The 24,198-nt window shown below is 41.9% G+C and overlaps 1 protein-coding gene across 1 annotated transcript in view; it reads right to left on the reverse strand.

Annotated features, from left to right (window-relative positions):
• The window catches only part of LOC135883685 (collagen alpha-6(IV) chain-like), a 127,191-nt gene that overhangs the window by 15,372 nt on the left and 87,621 nt on the right, over positions 1-24,198 (reverse strand). The window contains 14 exon segments of the mRNA XM_065410919.1: positions 990-1,160; positions 2,182-2,190; positions 4,217-4,349; positions 5,384-5,545; positions 5,781-6,002; positions 8,160-8,278; positions 8,752-8,823; positions 14,521-14,704; positions 16,479-16,658; positions 17,529-17,689; positions 20,383-20,532; positions 21,686-21,796; positions 22,585-22,654; positions 23,639-23,692. Coding sequence (XP_065266991.1) covers positions 990-1,160; positions 2,182-2,190; positions 4,217-4,349; positions 5,384-5,545; positions 5,781-6,002; positions 8,160-8,278; positions 8,752-8,823; positions 14,521-14,704; positions 16,479-16,658; positions 17,529-17,689; positions 20,383-20,532; positions 21,686-21,796; positions 22,585-22,654; positions 23,639-23,692 — 1,798 coding nt within the window.

Genomic DNA, 24,198 nt, shown 5'->3' on the forward strand with positions numbered 1-24,198 from the left:
AATCACTACTGACTTTCCTCGTAAAATAACCTATAGCAATGTCGGCTCTAAATGGCTGTTTTGAGTTTTACTTCCCTGCCAGTTTGTGCTTCGTTTTCTCTTCCCTAAGATGTTTCCCAAGCTCTTTGTTCTCTCACCATCTATAGTTTCCCCCAATCCCACACTGACTTTTCTGATTCTATACCTATCCCTATGGACTAAGGATCATTTCTTGGCCAGATTCGCGGCTCCCATGTGGAATTACAATGTCTGACTGCTCACCTAAGACACTGCTCCCTATTGAGGGCAAATCTCACCACATCCATCCCCAATGTAGTTCTGTCCTCCCCACCAAGGGGTCACCTGTCTCCCCAGAGAGAATGACAGAGTTAGTCTCTAAGGTGCCACAAGGACTCCTCGTTGTTTTTCTGATACAGAGTAACATGGCTACCACTCTGAAACCAGTCAAGAACTTGCCACTCTCCCATTAGGCTGTGATCAGATAAAAAAAGTACTGGGTGACTGGCACCTTAAATAATTTTTATCTTTCAAGACAAAAGGCGATACAACATACAACACTTTGGTATTCCTGAAATCCTTTCTCCATTATCTATTTCTGATATTTCTGTTGTGTCAATTTACCTCAGTATACTTAACGTGTTAAAAAAATGTAATAACTTCAGAAGGGTTAACTTCTTCAATGTGAATATTAAATGCTATTATAGACACCCTCTGCTGACAATGACACCAATTTAGATAGTGGTTTCTATGTGGTGGACCCTAGGAATTGAACTGATATATCCTTTGGCAGAGTCCAATGCAGCTTTTAATTACTAACCCAATCTGCATTCACATCAGCAATCTATCAGTGAAACGAATGGATCTGAACACAAGTTCCCTGTAACTTTCAGTCTCTTCCAACAAGTAGGGACTAAAATCATCATTCGTGTTACTTTAGCTGTGCATCTGAATCCAGTCCTGCATGACCATTTCCTAATTTATACAATTACCTTTTGCTCCAGAGAAACCTGGACGTCCATCTCTACCCAAAGGCCCAGGTGATCCTGGGAATCCTCTGTCCCCAAGTGGTCCTGGAAAACCTTCTAGGCCTGGGAAGCCTTTCATACCAGCAGGGCCCGGTGGACCTGCATCGCCAGTTGGTCCTTTGCCTCCAGGAAGTCCTGAATCAATACAAGCAAACTCAATAGCTTTTGTCATACAAGCTTCTGGACAGTTTGGTGAACGGTTCAGCATGTTCTTTAAATGTAGCTTGTTTTTAATATGAGAGCTGGACCTCAAAATGATGGCACATGCAGCCTTCTAGCAGGCAGAACGTTTAGATATGCAAAAACATTAGTCATCCAGCAATAAGAGACCTGCCTACATCACTTCAAAACCAGCAACACGGAGACCCTTTGAATTATTCTCCTCCTCCACTTTATCAGCCATTAAGTGCAGAATAGCAGCAGGTCTTACCTTTTAACTTCAAGGCAGCAAACCAGAGCATGGGATAAGGAGCATTAATAATGTTAACTTCCAGTCCCTACCACATCATCTTGGTCAACCAAAGGGGTCAACTGAAGAGTGGCCTGTTCATTCTGCTGTTAAGGTGCTACTTCTTAAAAGTCAGATCGGTTAGTAATTAAGGGAATGGGCTGCTGAATGTGTTATGATAAAAGCATCTCCGGGGTTAACGTTGTTGAAACCATTTGTGCACAATTTAGTCTCTACATATGTCAGAATGTTTCTGGCTGCACCTTGGTAAACATTTAATTCAGAAAAAAAAAACAAGGTAAAGGCTTAAACCATTGAAAAAGGGAATGCTCAGCTACAACGTTAAAAAGAAAAAAAATCAGGTAGCTTCTGAGAAATGGCACATAAAGCAGAAATATCAGATGGGCGAGCTTTGCAGCACCCTGGATTTTAGCATTTAAAGCTATAACCTGATTTTTTAAACATAAAATGCAATATCTGCGTAATTAAAGAAGAAAAAGACAACACATGCTTGAAGTCTAAGAATATTAAAGACTTTTCCTCATGGGCTTTGTTCTTTGTTACCATCTGAGCATACTCGATACAATGGTTCTTTGCTCTCTGGTATGGTTAAAGTAAGGGGTGCAACCTATAGTCAATGCAATTCTTGTAGCATTAAAAGCTAGGTAGTTAGTTCATGACCTTTTATGCTACAGCACATTTTCTCACCTTGACAGCCTATGTGAAGAATACATAACCAAACAGTGACACATCAGAAATGGAGAGTTGATGGTAAATGGAATAGAAAAATGGTGAAGGAAAAACAGAAATATGTGAACAGAAAGCACAAGGGCACTAAAGAAATTAATGGCTCAGAAAGAATACTGCAGCAAAACCTTAGTCACTTAGAGTTTATCATCCACCAATTAGCGGGTTTAAAAAATTTACTAAAGGCAGGGGAGTCGTGATGCAAACCCCCAAGAATATAAAGCTATACAGGAGAAAAAGCCTCCTCCAATTTAAATACAATACTTTTTGGTGTCCACTTTATAATGCTAATCTCAGAGGCAACTCAGAGATTAGTATTTAAGAACATAAGAATGGGCATACTAGGTCTGACCAAGGGTCCATCTAGCCCACTATCCTGTCTTCTGACAGTGGCCAGTTGTCAGATGCTTCAGAGGGAATGAACAGAACAGGGTAATTATCAAGTGATCCATCCCGTCATCCAGTCCCAGCTTCAGGAAGTCAGAAGTTTGGGGCACCTGGGAAATGGGGTTGCATTCTTGACCATCTTGGCTAATAGCAATTGATGGACCTATCCTCCATGAACTGATCTAATTCTTTTTTAAAGCCAGTTATACTTTTGGCCTTCACAACATCCCCTGGCAACGAGTTCCATAGGCTGACTGTGAGTTGTATGAAGAAGTACTTCCTTTTGTTTTAAACCTGCTGCCTATTAATTTCTTTGGGTGACCCCTACTTCTTGTGTTATGTGAAAGGGTAAATAACAATTCCCTATTCACTTTCTCCACACCATGCATGCTTTCATAAACCTCTACCATAACCTGCCTTTCGTAGTCTCTTTTCTAAGATGAACAGTCCCAGTCTTTTTAATGTCTCCTCATTTGGAAGCAGTTCCATGCTCCTAATCATTTTTGTTGCCCTCTGTACTTTTTCCAATTCTAATATATCATTTTTGAGATGGGGCAACCTAAACTGCAGAGTCCTAAACCCAAACACACAGGATTCCAGGTGTGGAGATACAGTACCAGGGATTTATATAGTGGCATTATGATATTTTCTGTTTTATTATCTTTCCTAATGGTTCCTAACATTCTGTTAGTTTTTTTTGACTGCCACTGACCATTGAGCATTTATTTTCAGAGAATTCTCCACAATGACTTGAGTGGTAACAGCTAATTTAGATCCCACCATTTTGTATTTATAGTTGGGATTATATTTTCCATTATGCATTACTTTGCACTTAACAACACTGAATTTCATCTGCCATTTTGTTGCCCAGTCACCCAGTTTTGTGAGGTCGCTTTGTAACTCTTCGCAGTCAGCTTTGCACTTAACTATCTTGAGCAATTTTGTATCATCTGCAAATTTTGACACCTTACTGTTGACCCCTTTTCCAGATCATTTATGCATATATTATACAGCACAGGTCCCAGCACAGATCCTTAGGGGACCCCACTACTTACCACTTTTCACTGTGAAAACTGATAATTTATCCCCAGCCTTTGTTTCCTATCTTTTAACCAGTTACTGATATATGAAAGGAACTTCCCTCTTATCCCATGACTGCTTACTTTGCTTAAGAGCCTCTGGTGAGGGACCCTGTCAAAGGCTTTGGGGAAGACCAAGTATATTATATCCACTGAATCACCCTTGTTCTCATGCTCTCTGACACCCTCAATAAATTCTAATACATTGGTGAGGCATGATTTCCCTTTACAAAAGCCGTGTTCACTCTTCCTCAACATATTGTGTTCATCTACGTGTCTGGTAATTCTGTTCCTTACTATAGCTTCAACCAATTTGCCTGGTACTGAAGTTAGGCTTAATGGCCTGTAATTGCGCGGGTTGCCTATGGATACATTTTAAAAAACAGGCATTGCATTAGCTATCCTCTAGTCATCTGGTACAGAGGCTGATTTACACAATAGGTTATGTGCCACAGTTGGTAGTTCTGCAATTTCATATTTTAGTTCCCTCAGAACTCTTGGGTAAATACCATCTGAACCTGGTAACTTACTACAGTTAAATTGATCAATTTGTTCCAAAACCTCCTCCACTGACGCCTCAGTCTGATACAGTTCCTCAGATCTTTCAACTAAAAAGAATGGCTCAGGTGTGGGGATTTCCCCCACATCCTCTGCAGTGAAGACCTATGCAAAAGAATTCATATAGCTTCTCTGCAACAGCCTTCTCTTCCTTGCATGCTCCTTTAGCACCTTGACTGTCTGCTGATTGTTTGGCAGGCTTCCTGCTTCTGATATACTTAAAACATGTTTCCAGTTAGTTTTTGTGTCTTTTGCTATTTGCTCTACCAAGTCTTCTCTGGCCTGTCTAATTATACTTTTACATTTGACTTACCAGAGTTTATACTCTTTTCCTCAGTAGGATTTGACTTTCAATTTTTAAAGGATGTCTTTTTGCCTCTAACCACCTCTTTTACTCTGTTTAGCCATGGTGACATTTTTTTGGTCCTGTTACTTTTTTTTATTATTTGGGGTATAACTTCAGTTTATTTCTCTCCTCCAATAGTTCTCCAGCTTTGTCATTCTGCAAACTGCTGTGTAAGAGACAGATGTTCTCACAGACCATTATTTCCTACTAAACATCTGGTCTCTCCTTTGCTTGAGTCTCATGATGTTGCATATTGTGCTACCAGGAAAGACCTTGCGTAGCGCAACTCAAGAGCCACTGCTCTACTCAGAGTCCCTTGGGCCCATGAAGGGAGGGGGAATCAAGATGGTCTTCCACTGTCTCAGGGGATGAAGAAGATACATATAGTTGTGCCGAGAAGCCCAGCAATTTTCAGCCCATCAAAGTTAATAGGATTTTGCCTTCTGACAAGGGTCACTTTTCTAACAATTTGTTATGTATATGAAATTAAAGCATGAACATGGAGATTCATCATTCATCCAGCAAATATGCAATAACAAAGTAATTTAAAAACTGGTACGTTTAAGATACTACATTCTATCTTCTCCTCTTATGGCTTACAGCACAATAACACCATTTCTGGCTGGGAGGAGTCTATCCCTGAGGCCCAAATTCTGCGAACAGATACACACATCCAGCCCCACTGGATAGCAACCCCGGGTTAACTCCTAGCAAATAGCAAATCTATTCTAAATCTTATTTAACAACTTGGTGTTTGGTTAAGCCACTCAACCTCATCGGAGACACTACATACCTGGTGATCCTGAGAAGCCAACTGCTCCCCTGGGACCTGGTTCTCCTTTAACGCCAAATGGACCTCCAGGACCAGGAGGTCCTCGCAATCCACCAATACCTGGGAACCCTGGATTACCTGGTTGGCCTTTAAAACCTGGTGAGCCAGGCCTTCCGTCAACACCTGAGAGTGAGAGGTGGGATGTTACTTCCCAGGTGAGAATAAAGTTACCTGTTTTTAAAACTTGTATAAATCATCTCAGAATTACACTAGATGCTCAGGGAAACTTAGTAAACACAGAACTACAAACAGCTTAGAGGAACTGATGAACTGGCCTCAAGAAGATACTAGAAAGTAACATTTTTTTGGAAAGATAAACAGTTCCAGATTCCAGGAAACCAGCAGCAAAGGCACTCACCCGTCTGTCCAGGAAATCCAGGTTCTCCAGTAAGCCCTTTATTTCCTGGGAATCCAGGTCTGCCAGGCTCACCCAGGGCTCCTCTTTCAGCACCAAACACTTCACCAGGAGCTCCTTTTGCCCCTGACAAGCCAGGAGCTCCCATCTTTCCAGGGAAACCATCTGTTCCATCAAGTCCTGGAAGTCCTTGTGGTCCCTGATCTCCACGAGGCCCAGGAAAGCCTTAAAGAAAAACACAGCCGATAATACACAGCAGAAAATACACAGCAGGAGGGAAACAATATCCATATGAATTAAAATGTCTAACAAACGCACTTTTGTTTCATACAGAAAAAATGTATTTTGAAAACAACCATTTTTTGGTTTTGAATGTTTAATAAAGGGGTGGAAAAGGACAAAAAGAAGGGAAACTAAATGGAAAACCTTTGGTTTTCTAAACAAGTTATTTTCATTTTAAATGAAATGAAGGTTTTAGAGCATTTTGAGGTTATAAATGCACACACACTAGCGATCTCTACTGCTTTACAAGTACTGGTTTTACCAGATGGATGTATTGCCTACAACAAAGGCATTACTTACAGTCTGACTACAACCATCTGAGTCTATAAACGGTGTCTCACTAGTAAGGGCAAGTCGCAAATGTTGCAGTTGCATTTGTTCACCCAGTCCTTCTCACTTCATCCTACACTGCAGTGCCTCATGAGTGGATATCACCCAAAAGCCCTTGCATTCCCAAGGACAGCTTTTGGCACGATGGGGTAGATGATTCAGGAGTCCAGAACACACTGGTACAACAAAGGCTGGAAAGCATGGTGTGAAAGGACACCATCGAGAGTGTTGCTAAACTGCTGTAAGGATAAAACAACTGAGGATTTTCATGTCAGCAGCAGTGTTCCCTCTAATTTTTCCCACCCATGTGCGGAATGAATTTTTTTATGTGCACCAATATGGAGGTGATGTATCACACATCACCTCCATATTGGTGCACATAACGAAATTCATGTGCTGGGGGTGGGGCCGAGGGGTTTGGAATGTGGGAGGAGGGCTCAGGGCTGGGGCAGAGGATTGGGATGCAAGGGGGGGTGCAGGCTCTGGGGTGCGACCGGGGATGAGGAATTTGGGGTGCAGGCTGCCTGGGGGCTACGTGCTGGGGCCAGCAGGGAGAGGTGCCTCTCTCTACCTTGGCAGGTCCATGCTGGGAGAGACGCATCTTTCCCCGCTGCAGCCCTGAGCCCCTGCCTGGGGCTTAATAGGCAGCTGTGCAGCTTAGAGGGAACTTAGGTCAGCAGTGCCTCTGCAATGATTTCCTCACTTAGGCCAGGTCTCCTCAGGAACAAACAGACAGAAGGAAAAAACACTTTAAAAATCCTCCTTTGTGACTTTTCTGCTGTTCTGCATGGTGTATTACTCTGTATGTTTGACTGCAAACATCACAAAAATCACAGAACTTAAAAAGCATTTCAAATGTTGTACGTTGATTACCATACCCATTGCCACACCACCAAGTGACTGGGATAGCCATGCAGATGCCACACCCATTTTACACTAAAAATCAGTGGTTCCCAAACTGTATCCCACAAAACACTTGAGCTCAATGGTCACATGTTGCTGGCTCTCCTCCTTAGTCGTAGCTGCTACATCACATTAAGAACATAAGAACGGCCATGCTGGGTCAGACCAAAGGTCCATCTAGCCCAGTATCCTGTCTGCTGACAGTGTCCAATGCCAGGTGCTTCAGAGGGAATGAACAGAACAGGTAATCATCAAGTGATCCACCCCATCACCCTTTCCCAGCTTCTGGCAAACAGAGATTAAGGACACCATCCCTGCCCATCCTGGCTAATAGCCATTGATGGACCTATCCTCAATGAATTTATCTAGTTCTTTTTTGAATCCTGTTATGGTCTTGGCCTTTACAACATCCTCTGGCAGAGTTCCACAGATTGACTGTCCATTGTGTGAAGAAATACTTCCTTTTGTTTGTTTTAAACCTGCTGCCTGTTAATTTCATTTGGTGACCCCTAGCTCTTGTTTTATGAGAAGGTGAAAAAACACTTTCTTATTTACTTTCTCCACACCAGTCATGATCTTATAGACCTCTATCATATCCCCCCTTAGTCATCTCTTTTCCAAGCTGAAAAGCCCCAGTCTTATTAATCTCTCCTAATTAAAATATTAAAGGTAGCTAAAACACATTCAATACTTCCCCAATATTATTTTTCCATATAGCAATGGCTCTAAAATAACAATGATCATCACTAGGATGCGGAGCGGTCTGGATGCTCATGAATAGAAGAGGATGGGTAAAGAGTTTGAGAGCCCCCCTGATAAAATACAGTATTGTACATTAAAAAGACAATCTAAAGTTCCATAACTAACTCCTTTCTTACCTGGTGCTCCTGGAAATCCCATTGATCCTGGAATACCTGGTTGTCCTTTTGACCCACTTAATCCAGGTTGACCTGGACTGCCTGGAAACCCCGGGCTGCCCTTGGGACCTGAGAATTAAAAAAAATTAATTCAGGATGGGAGACACAAGCATATTATTGTGAAGTGGGATTAGATATTTCATGCAAAGCTAACCACAAAATGCCCAACTACTGTACTAATTTAAACTAGTCAACGTCGCCCCAAGTCTGTGATCATCTCATCAACTGAACAAACACAGAGGGACAAGTGTTTTGTTTTGGGGAGCTGCATGGCAGGGCAAAAGTTCTCTACACCCCTCATTAACAATGACTTTCACAGAGTTATGAATAGGAGCTGCACACATATATAGACAGAACAACTGTCAATAGGAATCAAACCCAGCACCTCCAGGAAGCAAGCCTAAGCCCCACCCACTTGAGCTACAGGAGTAACTATTATTTAGCTGTAATTAAGCAGCAGGATCTCTCCTTGCTGGAGGGAGACTCAACACAGACAATAAGCCAGTGTATTACATAGCGTATTTAAAAGTCAATCTCCATACCTGGAAATCCTGGTATTCCTGGAGGCCCAGGTGCACCAAATGCTCCAGAATCTACACAGGGCAAGGTGATCCCTAGAAAAAGGAATATGTTGTAACTGTAGTTAGCTGGTTATAATGAGAACATTGAATGTCCAGACTAAATTATGAGCAATGATGAGTGAACCTATGCACTGCAAATCACTACATGTAATGCACATTCACATCTGCCACAGGGTAACTCTTCCTCAACAAAATCTATTGCTTTGTGGGACGTTAAGGCTAATGTTGTTAATCTAAGTTTACTGACACTAAACTAAAGAGAGGAAGTCTGGGCTAGTGGCTAGAGCACAAGACTGCAAGTTCAATTTATTGTCTAATCCCACCCCTGACTGTGACTCACTGTGTGACCGGTTTGCGTCCCCACCTGTAAAATGGTGATGAGAACTGTACATAAGAACTGCTATTTATTATTTGTATTATGGTAATGCTCCAGAGCCCCAGTCAAAGATCAGGGCTGCCCTGTGCTTAGCACTGTAAAAACACCGATGGAAAAGACAGTCCCTGCCCCAAGGAGTGTACAGTCTAGGTACTGAGTCAGCTTACGTTGCGGGAACTAGTGGGTGCCTAGAACTTATGAAAACTCAAGTAATCTATTCAGTGACAAAAATCAATGTAGGAGACAAAATTTAGGCACCCGTTTTTTAAAATCTTGGCCCTTCTTGACTGTCCCTGTGTTTGTGCTTTCTGCTGGGTCATTCCACAGGTTTACACTAGAGTTTTGTGTGTGCATGCATGTATTTTTTAATTTAATTCTGCTTTTTCTCCAGCTGATTCTTCTATAGTCCATCAGTCTGAAAAGTAACCACACAGCTTAGTTGTTAGTGTACTAAGAGCAAATAGGAATCAGTGGTTGTACAGTTCATCCTTTTCCTTTGTATGAGAAACAAAAGTATCTAACTTATCAGTGGAATGAGGTCTGGGTGGCATTATTAGAACCATCAGACTATTAAATTTATTTGAAAAATCTCTTATGTCTGCAATGTTCACCTTTGTCAGACTCTGCCAATTTGATACTCCATTGATACAGTACTGCTAAGAACACATGAGTGCTGGCATAACTAACTAGGGGGTCCAATCCTGCAGTCCCTTTATATTAAGAAAAAGATCCCACTTTCTTCAATAGGCATTTGCTTAAGTAAAAGGACTGTAGGGTTAGGGCCTACACTATTAGAACAGGCGTGGCCTAAAAACTCCTAGAATAAATTAACCTCAAAACGAAAACCTAAAGGATTTTAAAATATATTTTGTCTGAACTAATGTCACATCAGAACTGATCCTTAGAGTTAGGTTAAGACCATATTTCTGAGGGTGGGGAAAGGGGATTTTTTTCCTGCCCCTCCCATTTTGGAGTCTTTCTATACAAAAGGTTAAATAGCTAGTTACTACACTGATTACTAATACTGGCCCATTCAAATCTGGTGCAACTTTTTCTGCAGGTTCAGCGATTAACCAATCAGAGATTGTGAATTAGCTGCTTCTTGTTTTTTTACAACTAATTCTGCAAGAGCTTGCCACCCAATCCCCACTCCCAACCTGATATCCCAGCCCAACTCATGGGCTACATCACCAGGCAAGGCACTCCAATTCTCGGCTGCATTTCTGCTACCGCCAGACGTAATGAGTGGACGAGGCATAGTAAATCTAGACCTTTTACTGACAGTGGGGTTGTGAACCTAAGACTTCATTTTGTAAATGACACTGGTGTCTTTCAAATAATGGCAATTCTCAGGTGGCTTCTGAGTTTTATTAGTAAAAGACACTGAGACAAAATCATTCCTGGTGTCAAACCAATGAAGACAATAGAGTTACACCAGAGTTAATCAATATGGCTCACTTCTGATTTTAATCAACAACAGGAATAGGGAACCCATGGGGGATGAGGCAATGGCCAAAAGAAAGATTAAATTACGTAAGAGATTTTTTTCTATTGATGGGCCAAGAAGGTGGCGTATGGATTCCATTTAGTTTTGAGGCTGAATCAGAGCTATGGTTAGGGTTCAATCAATGGCATCAAAACCTTGTGGGCTGTTCTCAAGAGATTTCAGTAAAACTGGAAAAATCTTGTGAGAGCAGCTTATCTCATAGGAGTTCCACCAGACTGGGTGACCCTTTTCCACCCCACCTCTAGTTCCTCCCCCTCAACTCCATATTCTATGATTTTGTGATTTTGATTCATGTGATCACAAGATGGGGGTGGGTGGGGGGGAGAGGGGAGTGAAATGACCTAAATCACTAATTCTAGTTAATCAGGACTGTTGGCAGCCCTTAACCTCAGCTAATGAGATCTGAAGCTGAATGTGCAGGAGGGGGGAAAGGGGGAGGGAGGAGAAGGAGGTGGTGGGGAAGAAAACCTCCTGGGGCTCTAATGTACTTGTGTTTTGATGCTGCTGTGCAAGTACTAGAAGAAACAACAGATGTTCTGCTTTGATACTGGAAGACCAAAGGTCAGTGCTTAAATTCATTACTTTTACCTTGATGCGAGGCATTAGTTGATAACAGAATGAATTTATAGGTGACTAACCCCCTGAATAACACACATAAAAAACTTTGCAATAACACTTGCATACTGATGCTGTCTTAAAACCAACCACTGCTCTTTTTAGATAGTACTACAGCTCAGCTTTAAATCCTGCATTTTAGACTTAAAGCAAGGAGCATCAAAAGTAATAGATACATAAAATAAAACATTCACCAGTCTAATTTATATTCAGAGGTAGAGAGATGCAAGAAACAAGTTCTTAGGTTGCAGAATGTTAATGCTTAGTTTGCTGCCTACCTATAGGTACATTTAGACAGGAGATTACTTTAACTCTTCAGAGGGTAGCAACATTTAAAGATGTGATTTCTTTGCTCAGATCCTGGCATTCTGCATTCCCGAGCCTGACACTGAATGTTTTATAAGGCAGCCAAAAATTAAAATCCGTCTCCAACAATCCCTCCATAATCACAGCATTGTGTAGAATGCCATTTTTCAAAAAGGGGATGTCCAATCCATCAACTAGCTCAGAAAGGGCAGTTTAATTAACATTTTTATATTCAAACACATGGTTTTTTAAGGGCCTGCTTAAGTGAACGTCCAGAAAATGACAGTATTCAATGCTTTATGTAATTAGCCAGCACTAGACTGGTAGCACAATGGGAATTGTATTTATGGAGCAACTGAAGGGCAATGGTAATATGCTAAAGAAATGGTTTTCACATATTCCTGGGGTCTGATAGCACAATGAAGTAACCAAGGCTTAGTGCTCGCCAGTTACTTAATACCCTATGTTCTCACAATACAGACAATGGCCTCCGAATGCCAGGGGAACAAGTCTATTGTGAAAACATAGTGAGAGGCTTCTGGGAATTGCAACAATGGCACAAAATGGGTAATCCAATAGCATTTCTGAGCAATTTCATAATACTGCTCACTAACTGTGCAGAAGTATTGTTCTAACACTCTATCCCCTAGTCAAAGATATCAGCTAAAGGCAACTCAAGAAAAATCAATGTGACTACTCACTTGAGTAGGAATTCAGCACATGCAAGAAGGTTTGCATGATCAGGTCCTAATACAGCATTTATTTTTTAAATGAGAATTTTCATCTGATCTACTGTAACTGCATTTTGTGTGGTCTTAGGCAAAATTCCTTGATGTTGCCTTTGGCAAGTTAATTTCAGTAGGTCAATGTCTCTCTTTAAAAATGTTCTCTGGTCTTCATCATAAAACCTTCCAACAAGTGCAGTGTAAACAGCAATTATTTTTTCTGACTAAGCAGATTTCTTTAATGTTAGATGAAACTTAATACATCAAAAGTGTTTTTTAATAAATGCAATGATTTCCAAGTATTGGAGAGATGGTTTTCTCACAGCTTTCACACAAATATCTGTGGAGGTGTAAATTGAATCAGCTAATGACTTATTCACACTCTTCTACGTTTTCTGATGATAGATGCTCTTCTACAAAAAAAGCCATTCATTGTTAGCGGGGCTTTGATGTAACACTCACATAATGTGTTGACTTATGATGCATCCCATTTGATACCCAATATACATGAGGCTGTGAATGTCAGTGCATGAAGCATATTCCCTCTAGTTATCCTATGATGCAATCTGGATTTAGCAGTCCTTGTAAGAGATGTTTTAATAAGCAAAGCTATATATACACATACTATAGGTTAGCAGAGCGTTTAGCATTTAGCACATGACACGAGTCAGGAAAAGGCATATGTAGAAAGTTCAAATGGGATGCCAGTGTTGGCCATTATAAATCAGCCCATTACAACAACCAAATGCAACACTGGTGCTATGTAACATGCCATTCTGTGGGTCTCTGCAATGATGGGAAGAATGGGGAATCTTCCCATTGCTATGCTGGCAACCACTAAGGCCTAGCTCTCACCTCCCTCTGTGTCTAAGATTCCTTTACCAACCTCCTCACCGCAGCAGCAGTCACCTATACCAGCCAAGCAAAGGAGCACAGGTTAAACAAAGTCAGAAAACCCACACGATCGAAAGCATCTTTTTTTTTTTAATCAATAGGCCAAACATGCTCACAGACATTTTTCATTGTGCACATTGTAGACATGTCTGGTTTCATCCTGAGACTTGGAGTCAGAAGAAGAACTGTATTCAGTTCAATGTCATTTTAGCAGTGACTAGTGTTTTGGGGAAAATATTATGTCTATGAATATATTTAGTTGTATTACTAATAGGGCAAGCATTACAAATACAGAAGGTTAAATATACACAAACAAGGTGGAAAACGTAATAAAAAGCAGCAGCAGCAAAGGAAAGATATTGCTTTTGTTAAAATCACCTTAATAAACCAGCTTTAAAATCTCGACATAAATATTCCCTATGTTCAATAGTTCGATGGTGAGACTATTTTCCAGACTCTAGCATATCTGAAATATCACAAATAAAGCCCAGATTGCATTCACATATAAAGCCCAGATTTACTGGATTCTTCACTTGTCATTAAGTGTACCTAGCTCTGTATGGTCATATCAACTATATCAAACTCATACAACATCTGCCCCGCAACCGTTCTCAAGCTGCATAGGTCATGCCTGCTATTGTGGCTGACTCAGCAGGGACTGAACCGGGGAACCTCCAGAACTAAAAGCATCAACTTCTTCAGATTGAGCTAAAGAGCTCTGTAGCCAGGGTCGATAGCAACTCAATTCTTCTGTAAATTGGCACAGAGTGGAACTTGCAATACACTCATCAGTAGTGTACCACCTGCTAAATACAGGCAGGACCCAGTGAAATCAGTCATAAATGATCCTGGTGTTTGGTTAACATGAAAAGTTCCTAGTCACTGAGTCTTGCACATATTTTATTATATGTAGCTCTAATATTTACACCTTTCTTTATCTAAAGCTTTTCATCTTAACCACATCCCTAGCAGAAAATCACCTTAGGTTTGCTACTGGCTATAAAATTGTTCCTCCTACAAAAATTAGCTATTGTCAGTAGCCTCATCCTGCCCCTCTTACTGGCATGAGTAGTCCACACTTCTGTTAGTAATCTCATTGACTTCAGCAGGATTATGTGGGTGAGTGAGGACTGCAGGATCAGGTCTGACCTGCCTATAGACTATCCACAAATAATTTAAAAATATACATCTAGTTTACTGCTTTGAAAATACTAGGATCCCATTATGAAGTGGAGTATTTCTTTGGTTGGCTGGTTTTTAGGGGCATGGCAGCTTTTCAAAATGAGAGTAGTCCCTAACAAGCCTACCTGGAGGACCTGGAAGACCTGGTTGTCCTGGAAAGCCATCCATTCCTGGGTCACCTGCAGGGCCACGAACTCCGCTAGGACCTGGGAAACCAATGCCAGGAAGACCACTCTCCCCACGCCGGCCCTTGGAGCCAGATAATCCTGGCAGGCCTTTTTCGCCTGGAAATCCTAGTCCACCATCACCCTACACATAGCAAAGACAGTTACAGCTGAGAACCAAGAGCACCTGGAACAACTGCACATTGCCACAGTTTTGACAAGTGCACCAAAATGTTGTTGGGTTTTGTGATTCTATTGGACACTGTGATGCTAGTGGAGAAGGCTCCAGCTTAAATTCTTAGCAGCAAGTTTCAAATGTGTTTGATAAAGTATATGGAAATCTTGTAAATGTAATGCTCACAATCTTTTCAAATGCAGGAAACTCTACTTACCACTTAAACCACTGCATAATACATTATATTTGCCAAAATATAAATATTATACATGTTTGCTGTATCTTTCTACTTAAAACATTCATGGTCAGCTTTTTCTGTTTCAGTATTCGACTCTTAAAATTTGGTAGATAGTATCTTTTGTTTTTAAAAAGAACAAATCTTAAAACTAAAGTAGTGCCTGTAGCTTGAGAATCCTCTCTCAGACTTTACCTATAGTTTATCTTATGACTGTGTAATCAGAGATGTGCTGAGGGACTATTATTAATCTTGAAGGAGAGAGAAATTCCTGTTCAAAGGGCAAGAATAAATTTTCCTTAACAAAGTGTCCTGCTTAACACTCCTCAGCTGCAAGTAAGTGTAAATATTACAGTAATCATCCAGCTGGGCATTTCAAATTCCAACCCATATATGACTCCTGCTTTGCAATCTTTACCCTCTGGCTCTACCCATTCTCCCATGGGAGCAGTGCCTGAAAGATAGTGAAGACTAAGAAATTGACTTAATAAGGCAACTTAGAGCTCATGTGCCCTAGAGTTTACCGTCATGTTAGTTGACATGTGTGAAAACATTATTACAGTCTGTAGTGTAGACAAGGCCTAAGTGGCTTATTGAAAAGAAGCAGGTCTCAAATTATTAAATGCATTTCGGTTGCTTCTCTACGCTACAGTTTATGATAGGTCACATTAGTTACCATGTGTTAAAAGAGGATTGCAAACTGTAGCAAAGACAAGTCCTTAGAAGAGAGCACAGAAATCTTTGTCTGTTAACTCGTAAAGGCAACCAAGAGCTGTTAGGAGTTTGGGGCAGTTTACCCAAATCCTGGGCCACATGGAGCACTGGAATTCTTATAGCAGGTTACTCTCACTCCAGATTTGTCACCCTCGGAGTCAAAAGTGTGTGAGGACCCTTTATTCTAATTGCTTTGACTTGTTCAAAACACCACCAGCTTGATGGAATATCGTTAGCGTGTGCGATGCTGATGATCACAAGTGATGCTGTGGCATCATGCCAATGTGGTTGCTGCTGCTGTGGGAAACCAAGCCTAGGGTTTGTGAATCGCACTTTCCTTTATACGTACACAAGCAGTGCTTGCCACCATCATTTATCCATCTAATTAATTCCCTGCCATTGCAGGAGCCTCGGCACTTGGGTCTCTCTTGTCCTCTGCCTGTGGCACACAACAACAGTTTAGTTTCCTTAAGACTGAAATATTTTAGTCTAACTAAAATCACTGGCTTCAATATAGGGCCAAGTAAAATTTACACAGGAGATCAGACTAGATGCTCTAATGGTCCCTGCTGGCCTTAAACTCAATGAAACTATGACATTTCTTTCTTGTTAGGATGACATGAAATAGAGTCTATCCACAGAGTGTCAGTTTATGAATACTATGCACAGCTTTAGATCTCTGGACACATACAGCAGGCCTAATCACGACATACAATTCAGCCATTTTACTATCATTGTTCCTTCTTATTACAATTTTGAAGCATTCTTCTTTTTGTTGCATAAGTATAAACTCACCGGAGGACCTGGCTGGCCTGGTAAACCTGGGAATCCATCTCTGCCAGGAGTTCCTGGGATACCAGAAGGCCCTCGGGCTCCTCTTGCACCAAGATCCCCCCGGAGACCTCTGCCTCTTGCAAAAGATGGATCCCCTTTTTCTCCCTTAAGGCCTGGAGAACCTGGTTGACCAGGTAAAGCCTGGAGGCAGAAAGAGAGAAAACAGGTACATGAACATGCATGGAAAGGCCTTCACTCCACAGAAATCATCAAGAGCAGGAAAAAAATTAATGACCGATAAAATATTTACATAATAAATTAACAATAAATGCATAGAGCTCACTGAAGCTGACACGACTAGCCTGAAACATGTAGAGTGGGATTTTCAAAAGTCCTCACAGCTGGCCTATGCTCAGCACTTTGAAAATCTCACTCTTCTTTTTTTAAAATAAAAGATCAACTTAAAAATGGCATTACAGCAGCAGCTAGGAAAGAATTACATCAGAGAGGAACATTTACTGTTACTGCTACCAACAGGCAAAGGGCTCACCATTTATCTTTTCTTCATCCAAATGCATTTCTCATTTCCAAACCAACCTCTGGCCCAGAACGAGCCCATAACCCAATACTCATTACTTCACGCTTGACTAGAGCTATTTAGACTTATGGTGACTAAATGTCTCCACTCTAACTAGTTCTCAGAATCACAACCATGCATTGCTGCATGCGGTATTGTTGTAGGCAAGCAAGTCTCAGGATAAGAGAGAGACAAGGTGGGAGAGGTAATCTTTTATTGGACCATCTTCAGTTGGGCAGAGAGACAAGCTTTTGAGCTTACATAGAGAGCTTTGACCAACGACCTTCTCTCTCTAACACCTTGCATTGATGACATTTCTGGGCTTTTATCTTATTTCTACAAATTGTTTTTTGCCTTCTTACCCAACCAAGCAGAAACAATCATTTAAAAAAAAAATCCTTCAGGTTTCAATTTAGACAATTTTGGCCAATGGCATGAGAACAACACTTTTTCCTTTAACCGTCGGAGACTGAAGAAATCCTATCCTGACTTACTGGAGGCCCTCGCGGCCCTTGTGCACCCACAGTGCCTGGATCTCCACTGGAACCCTTAAATCCAGGTTCACCAGGACTTCCTGGTGGACCCAGAGGGCCTGGTGCACCTTTTGGTCCAGCTCTTGTGGCTCCTCCATCACAAGCACAATCACCTGGATCCCCTGGAAAACAGAGTGAAAGAGAGTTTTTGTTGGCACTGTGGAAACAGATAATTGGATCTCCATTGCCTAAACCTTCCCACACTTCTTTGCACTTGATGTCGTCGGTGAGTACAAAATGAGCAAAGTGAGTGTAAAGCCATTCTGGCTAGGTAGCATTTCACACCATTTTGCACAGGTTTCAATGACGATGCAAGCAGCAAGGTAGTAAATTTCACCTTTGGTCCCCTTTAGTCCCAAAACTCCTGGTGTCCCCCGTTGTCCAGGTCTTCCTGGTTCCCCAGGTTCTCCATTGAGGATTTCTTCAGATAGAAACACAAGGAGGAAAGGATATCAGCAAAGGCACGGGAAGTCTAAATTTCATTCAGCTCCATTAGCCAGCCACAATAACAGCTGCTTTGGGCAGATGGCCTGGAGCCATACTGAGTCCTGGTATAAGTGGATGCGACTGCACTAATTTCAATTCCATGAAGAACAGAATTTGGCCCAGTATTGTAATGTTGTCCATGTTAAGTTTGCTTTGGCTTGGTAGGGTACCACAGAGACCAGCAGAAGAAGCCCTGAGTATTAATACTCTGGGGTTTTCCTTTTCTCTTGGTCTGCCAGGTACGCTTCTTATTTCAAAAACTAAACAACCGGCACAAGACCAAATCAAGGTGAAACTGAGAGGTTCTAGAGAGAAGTGAAAATTATTCAGGTCAAACCTTGCCTTCCTCAGCCTCCATTTCCACACTGGGACCTGATGCTATAGAACTCCTGAGGTTTCACTGTACCGAGGAGGCAGGATGCTGGGACCCTACAGAGGGGGCTGTATCCTACGTGCCCTGGGAAGCCATACTTTGCCGGGACTCCCTGCACCCCAATGCACAGGGTTTTTAAGGAGGAGGGGAGAGAGGTTGAAATGGGGGCAAATCAATGGATCTGTGACTATGCAGTTCCACTGCCATTGCGCTCTTGAGGCCTATGGGAACAGGAGCTATCAGGGTTACCTAGTGTTTGTACAATGGCTCTGCTGCGCGTGTGAAGGACTGTAACCCCCACCCCACCCCAACTGCCTGTCCCTTGCAGAGCTCCCCAGCCTCTCTCCCAGTTACTTTGCCAGTGTGCTGGGACCAGGAGTTTATTTTAAAATAACTAAGACTGGAAGGCAAATTGGCTTACTGAAGTTAGAGATGAAAACGATCTGCTCCCTCCCCCCTACTTCCCCTCCACCACTGCAGGAGTATTCCCTACATTGATTCAAAAATATTACAGTTAAAATCCTTTCCACATAAACTTGGTTTTAGAACAAAACACAGCCGCGTCTGACATTAAGTGATTGGCAGGCCTGGCTTTAAGGAGATCCAGTAAAGCCATTTTAAAGGACCCATTAGCTCTGAGATACTGCCTGTACTGTACAGCACACACCTTCCTAATCTTCCATTCAAACAAATGAAACAAAACTGCTGCAAAAAGGTATGAACTTTTTAGCTGCAGTGAAAGGGCCTAATTCTACCTATTCGACTGAGTCAATTATTGATAAGGGAGTGGTTGTGCCTTCCCCATTGACTTAATACTGTCTGACAATACCATGTCAACAGACTGAGGGACAACATAATATCCATCGCATGTTCATTGGCTGGATTATTCAAGTCAGCCTCATGTCCTGAAAGTTCAGCTTTATCAAGAGGAAGGCAGGTCATCAGCACAAAACACCAAATTCCTTACCAAGCATACGAGGCAGTGTTCTAGAATACAAGGCTGATACAGAATTAAATCCTTTTAATTTATCACTCATTTTCTAAGCAAAATGAATCAGAATGTATGTTATTATACCAAGCAGGGCAGCAATAAAGTACAGATAAAAGGCCAGCATCCTTAAATCTAAAAGATGCATCTTTATATTTGGGTCCTATTTGACAATCCTGACCCAGAATACTTACTCACCTGAGCTGTTCTCATAAGAACATAAGCATGGCCATGCTGGGTCAGACCAAAGGTCCATCTAGCCCAATATCCTGTCTTCTGACAGTGGCCAATGCCAGGTGCTTCAGAGGGAATGAATAGAACAGGTAATCATCAAGTGATCCACCCCTGTCGCCCATTCCCAGCTTCTGGCAAACAGAGGCTAGGGACACCAACCCTGCCCATCCTGGCTAGTCTGATGATTGCGCATTCGTCAATGAAAGAATCCAAACTGAGTAGATAGAGCTGGCATTTTACTGTACATGGGGAACGTAGATCAATGCTAGAGTATGTGCTCTTCATGTAACTGAGGCATGTAGTTTAGTGCTAGAGCACATGCCTTGCATGTATGAGGCCCCAGGTTTGATACCCCACTTCTTCTGTTTCTTGGGCCAGTGATTAGGGCACTAGCCTAGGACTTGGGAATCCCAGATTCAACTCCTTGCTCTGGCACAGACTTCCAGCATGACCTCGGGCAAGTTACTTAGTCCCTCTCTGTCTCAGTTCCTCACCTGTAAAATGGGCATAATAGCACTTCCCTACCTCTCAAGGTGTTATGAGGATAAATACATTACAGATTGTAAGGCACTCACATACAGCACTCATGAGGGGCCATATAAGTACTTAATAGACAGATGCATATTCTTCAATGGTAAATAATATACATAGAGAGAGAGAGAGCACACCAAAAGATTATTTTGTTTGTTTATATTTCAATCCTGTACAAAAGCAAGTCTAAGAAATTTACATACGTGATGGACCAGGCAATCCTGGAGGTCCTGGCATACCCGGTAAACCATCTATGCCTGGAGTGCCCGGTAATCCAATTGTTGCTCTCCCTTGGTCTCCTGGTTCACCAGTAGTACCTGGAATACCTGGAAATCCCATGGGACCTGGTGGTCCTAAAGAAAACATAGGCATATACTATGTAGTTAGCCAACTCTCCAGCAGCATGTGGATCCAGATATTTTTCATTTTATGAAGATTAGCATTGCACATTGGGCTGATATTATGTTCATGCAGGAAGTCTTATCATTGCACATAAAGAAAAGACTATTAACAATAGCCATCTTTGAGAGTCACACTTTTTTACTATTATAAACGGCAGCTGCCTAGGCCAGCGAAAATACTGCATTAGTGCAGAGCCTTAGTTAAGTCACTTTGGTTAGTGAGCATAAATAATTAAGCAAGCTAGTGATATATTCTGAAAATGTGAAGCACAATATAAAAGCTATATTACTGTTACTGAGTGAATAATGTATAGTGGATAATTTGAGAAATATAGACTTTTTTTCCTATTTGCAAATTGTCCGGTGAGCAAAATAATTTGACAAATAATTCTCAATCTGTAGATCGTTTGAGGGCAAGGGTTCAATGTGTGACATTCAGGTTACATTGATTGCTTTTGACCGGACACACCAGATTGTTTCTGTACCACGACTAGCTCATCCATCTCTTAGCTTCGGGTTTCCAGGGTGCGTACTTACACTCAAAAGTCATTTTTAACAGATTTTCTAATATTTACTTAGAGTTCTCCGTTTCTGTGAACAAAACTGCCAGCAAACTCATTTGCCAGGGAACTCACAAACACAGAAAGGCCACGAACACAGCTGTGTTGCATATTCACAAATGCACTGAGATATGCCCTAATTGCTATGGGCTTGAGCCTGCTCCCACTTAAGTCAATGTCAATGACTTCCCAGGGCATCGAATTAAACCCTGTGTGTCTTACATGGCAAATGAGAGAAAAACTAGATATTGGTTCTCCCAGGTTTTCTGTCTCTATCTCTGAATTAAATTGTTTTCACATAAAATACTATTCCTCATACAGGTTACAATATTCTAGCTATTGTGCTTGGCAGAGTGTATCGCCAAGGCTGCTGAAGTGAAGTTACGCATGCTGCAATCCTGAAGTGGGGATTTCAGCACCTCCATTAATAAGTGAAACAACAGTTGTTCAATTAATTGTGTCGATACACAAGCAAAGACAGCTACAAACATGGACAAACAGCATGCTAACAGCTTACTTGGAACTCATATTAGCAGATGCTTTACCTCCAACAAGAGCTGAGAGACCTGGGGTGCCAGGAAGGCCTGGTAAACCGGCAATTCCTTCATCTCCTCGAGGGCCTGGAGTCCCTGGAGTCCCGGGATCTCCTGGCACACCTACTGGACAAAAATATTAAAAGTAGAAAAACTCAAGAATGACCCTGCAGAAAGAGTCCATGTAGTCCGCTCCCCTGTCTCCCACATTGGCCGTTGCTCTGTGCTAGCAAAAGGTGCAGACCACTTTTTAATGTACTTATTCACCCAATGCAGTAACACTAGGCAGAAATTTCTCCCTGGCCCCAACTGGTGATCATCTTATGCCCCACAGCACTATATGCAGAAGCTAGCCTGTGTAATTTCTGCCCTCACCAATGGAGCTGCAGATGTTGTTTCCACCCATGCCTTATTCAGTCCTGGAATTTACTACACTATTCTCCTCAGTAATATCCAGCAACAGTGAAGGAGTGAGAATACCAAAGAGGCATTCAATTTATTTATTTGCAAGAGAGAAAAGGGGGAGTTTTCTCTTAATAGCATTGCTACAATGAAATAAGCCTACGGGTGGTGTATATTTTTCTGGGCTCCAGATATACAGGACGATGCTAACACAGTCAGTCACTGATGCTCTAAACATATCACTCTGCCTGTATTCAGATAGCATTGCATTTAATTGGGAGAGTTGCAGATATACAGCAAACTCTGAAGCTGCACACACTGGGCCAAATTTATCCCTGTAGTAATACCACTAAGTCAATGTAATTACAACAGGGATGAATTTGGCCCACTGAACAGTGCTGGTGAGTTGATAAGCAAATTTGTATTAACATAAAAAATAAGAAGGACATAGAGTGGATTAAAATAGGTGCATTTAAAATTACTTTGCAAAACAAAATCTAAAGAGTTACCTGAGACCAGTCCGTCTTCTCCATCAAGAGAAATAAGAGGGCCTGGAGGACCCATTTCACCTAATTCACCCTGTAAATTTAAACAGATTCATATTGTTTTCAAGTTCTTTAAAGACCAGAAAGCAGGGAAGAAAGAGTGCCTGTTACTATGCAGGGATCTGCCTTGGTGGCGAAGTTAATAGTAGTTCCTTGATGTAATAAGCATTCCTTTTTTTAATGAATTATTCCCTTTGCTCTTCTGTTCTTCCTAATGATCTCTGCATTCATGACTTATACACCACTTGTATGACGAAACTAACGGCTGTCCACGGAAAGGTGCTTTTATCCCTTACCTGCCTGCATTTTGCTAGCTCAGGAGAGAGCATTGGCATCCTTGTACCATGTTCACAAAACATCATTTATCAAACCAACATATGGACCGATATCAGGTTCCTCATCTCTGCTCACCCCGTTCTGTACAACCCCTTGGTAAAAGCCCAGGTGAGTTGTTATTAATACATGCATGTCTAAAGCACCCATAACCGTCGTTATCTACAGGCCCTTCAGCCCTGAAGTTCAGTAACTTGAGCTCTGTGAGGCATGACAGCCTCCAGCCACACCTGACGTCACCCAACTAAAATAAGCAAGAGTTGGTAATGTCACCCTGCATCTCATCACTAGCGCCCTGATGGTGTCTGCTGATGAAATGTTGTTTTGTTGTCTCTTCCAGCAATAGTGCTCTGAGAGTAGACCAGTATCTCTACTCCTTTCGTAGCGAAGATTCACTGGGGTAGATGGAAGGATATAGAAGGGACTGTACTCCCATTTCTCTCCAGCGAGGAAGCATACAGCTATCACACACAAAACGTAGTATTATCAGGACAACTCACTTAAAATATATGAGGGTTCACCAGAAAACCATAACCACCAATTTAGTTACCCTGACAATGAAGCAGATGGAAAACTGACATTAAAGAAAACATCACAATGATACAGAAGTAAGAGAGATTTGACTGGAGTAATGACAAATTTTGTAATAGAAGCAGCGCTTTAATGTTCCCATTGGAGAAGTTACCTTCATTCCTTGCACTCCATCCAGCCCAGGAAAACCAGAGAAACCAAACTGACCCTGTAAAACAAACACACAACAACATTAGCTTATGAAACAAGAAGGGAGGGCCTGTGCAGGCCTCGTTTTAGTGCTCTCCAATACCTGTGTTTGACTCTTAGTCCCAGTCACTTGTCCTGCAGGAGGTCTGCAGGAGCAGTGAGATTGGCCCATGGGAAGAAAAAGTCGGCAGCGGCCCTGTCTCAATGCCCTCTTACTGAGCAACATACTGGGGTTCCAAAAGACACTTTTCTTGGCCTACTCAGCTAGAAGGGTGGGAGCGGTGATGGGGTGGAACGGGAAGTAGGGAAAATCAGGATGTCATCCTCCGGGCTCTGACAGAATTTCTGAGACTGTTGGTGAGGGAAAGGGCATTCGTCAAACTGTGCCCAGTATGCAATTTCTCTCTCCTGCCTCCTCTTCTCCCGCAAGTCACCTGCACTAAACCAGGTAAGTCTTATCTCACTGACTAACCATTTTCCAGTAGTGTGTTGTAATACTGTGTATGGTTCAGAGGACTCTGCTGC

The sequence above is a fragment of the Emys orbicularis genome, chromosome 9 (assembly GCF_028017835.1).
Source record: "Emys orbicularis isolate rEmyOrb1 chromosome 9, rEmyOrb1.hap1, whole genome shotgun sequence".
NCBI classification, from domain to species: domain Eukaryota; kingdom Metazoa; phylum Chordata; order Testudines; family Emydidae; genus Emys; species Emys orbicularis.